The 4,976-nt window shown below is 39.1% G+C and overlaps 1 protein-coding gene across 1 annotated transcript; it reads right to left on the bottom strand.

Annotated features, from left to right (window-relative positions):
* Positions 1 to 2,971: 2,971 nt before the first annotated feature.
* On the bottom strand, positions 2,972 to 4,522 carry LOC145041415 (lignin-forming anionic peroxidase-like). Its single transcript, XM_078989482.1, has 4 exons — positions 4,241 to 4,522; positions 3,938 to 4,120; positions 3,689 to 3,854; positions 2,972 to 3,576 (listed from the first exon to the last, which is right to left on the bottom strand). Exons 1-4 carry the CDS (start codon positions 4,463 to 4,465, stop codon positions 3,182 to 3,184), a joined length of 969 nt encoding a protein of 322 aa, XP_078845608.1. The 5' UTR covers positions 4,466 to 4,522; the 3' UTR covers positions 2,972 to 3,181.
* Between the last annotated feature and the right edge of the window lie 454 nt (positions 4,523 to 4,976).

The following is a 4,976-nucleotide window of genomic DNA, read 5'->3' as shown; positions in this document are numbered from 1 at the left end:
CCTGATCACATGTGACTTGACGTATTCACCTAATGGATAACTCTCATCACTCAAAGTCCCACTAAGCACAAAACAAGCAACATTCAGACAAAGGGGAAATCTAACCTAAGCAATTCTATTCAAACAAGAATCTGTACTAGCATACGATTCTAAGCTCACACTATCATGCATAACCTAAACAAGCTATCCTACTACTATCTACTTGATACTAGCATGCAATGCTCATAAAGCTGAAACACATATAGCAGGCACATAAGGCATCCTTCCTAGATCCTTAGTCCTATTCTAGCATGCTGTTTTACTGAAACTGATAATCATAACATAAACTTGTATTGGTAATTTGGGAGTACTTACTTGAGCTCGGCTGATCGCATGCACCACAGCCTTTTCTCTTTTTCAAAAACTCTTCTATTTTTAAGTTTATTTTTTATAAATTTCTTTCGAAAGTGTTTTTCTTTTGAAAACCTCATACCATTTCCTTAGTTTGAGTTCAGACACACCCGAAAGTGTGTCCAGATCCCTCAAACCAAGGCTCTGATACCAACTTGTAACATCCTAAAAATACAACCCAAAATTTTTTGTTTTAAACATTACTAAAACCTTGAAATTAATCATCATATAATAAAAACACAAATCATATGTCTCAAATGTAAAAGTGAATGTATCAAATCAACTGATGTCAAAACATATCAAAACATCTGAATAAAAACTCCCAGGATAAACTGAAGTTGTGGTGTGTGCCATGCCATCATCCCGAGCTCTTCCCTTTACTTGCGGAAGTACCTGAAACCAAAAACTAAAACTGTAAGCACAAAGCTTAGTGAGCTCCCCCAATCTACCACATACCTAACATATAAAGATACTACTGGGCCTTGCCCACTGCATCAAACCGAAGTCCGGAAACTGCATCGGACCGAAGTCCGGAACTAACTTGGGCCTTACCCTCTGCATCAGACCGAAGTCCAGAAACTGCATGGGACCGAAGTCCGCAACTATCCAGGGCCTTGTCCTCTGCATCGAACCGAAGTCCGGAACAGACTAAGCATAGCATAGCATAATCATAATTACTAGCATAAACACATATATTGCATACTACATCAGTCGAAAGTCCGGAACACATAACACAAAGACATCAAACACACTGACCTACTGCATTGGACTGAAGTCCGGAACTACTGCTAACTAAACAGTACGAAATTGTGATCATAGACCCGTTCCTACTGGAAGTAAAACTCACCTCGTAATGCTGGCTGCTGAGATACTAAATCTCAAACTATCAGACTGCTGCTGCGAAACTCCCCGACTACAAATCCCATAACCACTAAATCAAATACTGATAACTAATCTCAGGGTAAAATGACTATTTTACCCCTGGTCGAATTCAACATCCTAGTAAAAGTCAACTTCCTGGTCAAAGACAACTTTCAGTTGATCGGACTCGCCGAGATGGGCTGCTAACTCGTCGAGTCCCTATCATCCTTTCTAATCCTCTACCTGCTTCTACTCGTCGAGTTTGCTAAAGACTCGACGAGTTCTTCTTCGATACTAACATCAAATCTAACTTCATCTGACTCACCGAGTTGTATGAACAACTCGTCGAGTTCTCCTTCATCATATGAACACGTCCAGTCTGTGACTCACCGAGTTGTATGAACAACTCGTCGAGTCTGTTCTTGAGGGTAAGAAGATTGCCTTGGACTCGCCGAGTGTGTTCTAACACACGTCGAGTCCCATGGTTTCCAGATTATGGCTATGCCTTAATACGTCGAATCACTCCTCTGGACTTGCCTAAATCCTTGTTATCACTCAGTTGGGCTCCTTTGAACCACAACAGATTGGGGACTCAAGCCCCGGACTTGCCGACTTCCAAGAACAACTCGTCGAGTCGCCTATTGTCCAAGTCCATAACTCGATTCTTGGTGTACAACTCTCATCCAAAAGGTAGATCTAGGCTCCTAAAGTTGATCTAGCACATAAAGTTATGAACTTTAAGTGCATGCATGGAAGTATAAGCTTTAAGGACCCGAAATAAGGTGAAAAGGGTTGCATGGGCTATTATGGCCATAAATCTTGCATCTTTATGCCATGAACTCGGTTCTAGAGTCTAGATCTGAAGGTGAATCGACTTGGGACATCCAAGTCTTAAGGATCAAGCTTATTGACCCCAAGACTCCATAAAGGGGCAAAGGAGAAAATCTATAAAACCACAAGTCAAGTTTTGAGCTTGATTGCCTGAAAGTGAGGAGAAACTGATGTTGCTCCTGGATCTAGCTCTTCTCCCTTGATCCTTCTTCTTCCAACTCTTCTACTAGATAGACAATGCATCAAAAACCCTCAAAATCACTAAGAAAGCTCAAATCAATCAATAAGGGGATTAAGGTTTCGAAAGAGATGCTCTGGGGGTGATGGAGGCTGGACTTGAAGCTCATAATGTTGTGTAAATAGGGTGCAAACCCTTTAATTAGGGTTTCATCCAGACATGCCTACTCATCGAGTCCAAGCGCGGACTCAGCGAGTAGGTCACTTAAAACCGCGTCCCAACCTCGCGTATACTTGACGAGTTAGGGCTGCTACTCGTCGAGTCACTAATACCAATAGTATAAACGTAGGTCAAATGCATACCAGAAACGGGGTGTTACAGTAGAAAGTACAAGGGTGAAAAACCCGATTTTTTCCCTGGACCGTTTTTTTAATGAAAAAATATAAAAGTTTTGACTACAATGATCAAAAGTGTCTAAATGGCTAAAGAATTAAAGGGGTAGGAATTATCAAGTTTTTAGAAAAGATATCCAAATTGTCAAACCGTTAAAGTTTTGTGGCTAAACTATAAATATTAAAAGTTCCTAAAAAATATAAAATTTTTGATTCTAAGGACCAAAAGTATTAAAATAACTAAAGAATAAATACCAAGAAAAAACCATCTAAATTTATTATTCATAACTTAGAAGTTTTTTAATATATATATATATAATTGGGGAAAGAGAATATGATTTATTTTCGAAAATAATTTACAAAACAATCTACTCTACTATTACACTATTCACGTCAAACAAGACTTAAACCCTCAAAACTTATTTACCGAATACAAATGTAATGGTGACCCAAGAAACATGGTCCTGGCAATTTAATATAGATGTAGCTGCTTTTGCATATATAACTTTGAATTTTTTTTTTTTTTTTCTTAATTGGCAGCGCTGCAGATAGTCCTTATCACCCCGTTTGCACCTGTACGGGGATCAATTTCTCCCATCCTAACCATGGCTGCTGCAAAATCAGATGCAAACCTTGAAGGACTGTTGCTGTACTCTAATACGATCCTATCACTTGAGCCTCCATTAAAGAGCACCTGATCCGATTGAAGAAGACCTCTCCTCTGTACTAGATTTCTGAAGTAGTTGTTATCAAATGAATTTGGTGTCACCAAATCAAGAGGTGCCATGTTATCATCTCCTTCTCCTCTAGTCAAAGGGCAGTTGCGCCTACGTGTGGTAGCAAAGTTAGCATCTATGTCCGACCCATTGCCATGTATCCTGCCTCGAAATGCAACACACCGTGATTGCCCAATAGTATGAGCGCCTGATACGAAAAATATTGTTCACGAGTTTCAAAATTTGAGAAAGATAAATGTCGGTGATACCATGCATGCAGCGACATATATATGTAAAGGGTAAAGATTATAAGTTCTAACCGGATAAAGCAACCATGTCTCTTTCACTCAGACCCTTCACTTCAAAATCCGAAATGAGTGACTGTAGATCCTGATCAGCTCTTGGAAGATCGCTATCGGCTTGACTTGGATATGCAGCAGTAGAATCTCTTCTACCAAGACCTACTGACCATGATGGACCACCCACCTGCGTGTTTTTAAATTATCGATAAGTAAAAAGATGCAGATTCTATCTTTATTTTATGAAAATATATTTAAGCCGTCAATTACCGCAACAGAAGCATCACGCACTGCAACAGCGAGTATATCAGCACAGGAAACGATGCCGGGACATATATTCTCCACACCAGATTTTGCTGCATCTATAACTTCGTATCCTCCAACCCCAACATTGGAAAATGTCGTCCTCTCAGTTGTGGGTGTGTCGTTTAGTAAAATAGATGCATCGCAACCCTACAAATTTAGCCAGTATGAAGTTCTGGTGTGTTAGCTACTAGCTATATGTCAAAAAACACAGCATCATGGTCAAATGTCATGGAAAGGAAAAGGGAACTTATAAAGTATTAAACCTACCTGAACAAAACAATCATGAAAATGAAGGCGAATGAGAAGAGCTGCCATGCGACGTTGCCGTGACACTGCAGTCCTAACTGACGTTCTGATGACGGAGAGTGCATTGGGGCATGTGGTATCGTAAAAGGTTGGAGACAACTGAGCTTTGCACCCAATACAGTTCAATGAAAGAATTAAAATGATGATATAAGGATAAATGGTTCGAAGAGAATGATGAGGATCCATTTGGTTGGAGATTCGGATTAAGTAAAGATCAACGGCGTGTGTTTTTGTTAAAGAACTGAAAAGTTGGTTTGTCAGGGAAGTGTCATTGCTTGAATTATATATAGGGCTGGCAAGTGGTTCAGTTGGGTGAAAGGGCAATTAATCTCATTTATTATTTGCTTGTTGACTTAGTCACTTAGACTCAGCCTCGTGTACGTGTGGAGCCATGATACTTATAACTTAGTTGAGTTAAAAATAAATAAAAGATAAAAATTAGAATTCAAAATTTTCATGACCAAGTTGTGCCTTTAACGAAACTAGATTGGGTTATTGCCTTAATGGAACTAGAGGTTTTCAAATCATCCTCCATTTTGAACAGAAAATTGATGTTTTTCCTTAATGTAACAAGAACATTTAATTGATGGATGTAGCATGTAGGAGAATGTCAATTAGGGTGACACTTCAGAGTATCTATGAGAAATTCTTTTTATGGTCGTAATTATTTCATTAATTACTACAAATTAGATGGTAA

The sequence above is a fragment of the Lactuca saligna genome, chromosome 4, assembly GCF_052625555.1.
Source record: "Lactuca saligna cultivar CGN05327 chromosome 4, ASM5262555v1, whole genome shotgun sequence".
NCBI lineage: Eukaryota > Viridiplantae > Streptophyta > Magnoliopsida > Asterales > Asteraceae > Lactuca > Lactuca saligna.
Note: the sequence above shows the minus strand (reverse complement) of the source record. Positions and strands in the feature narration are given on the sequence as shown.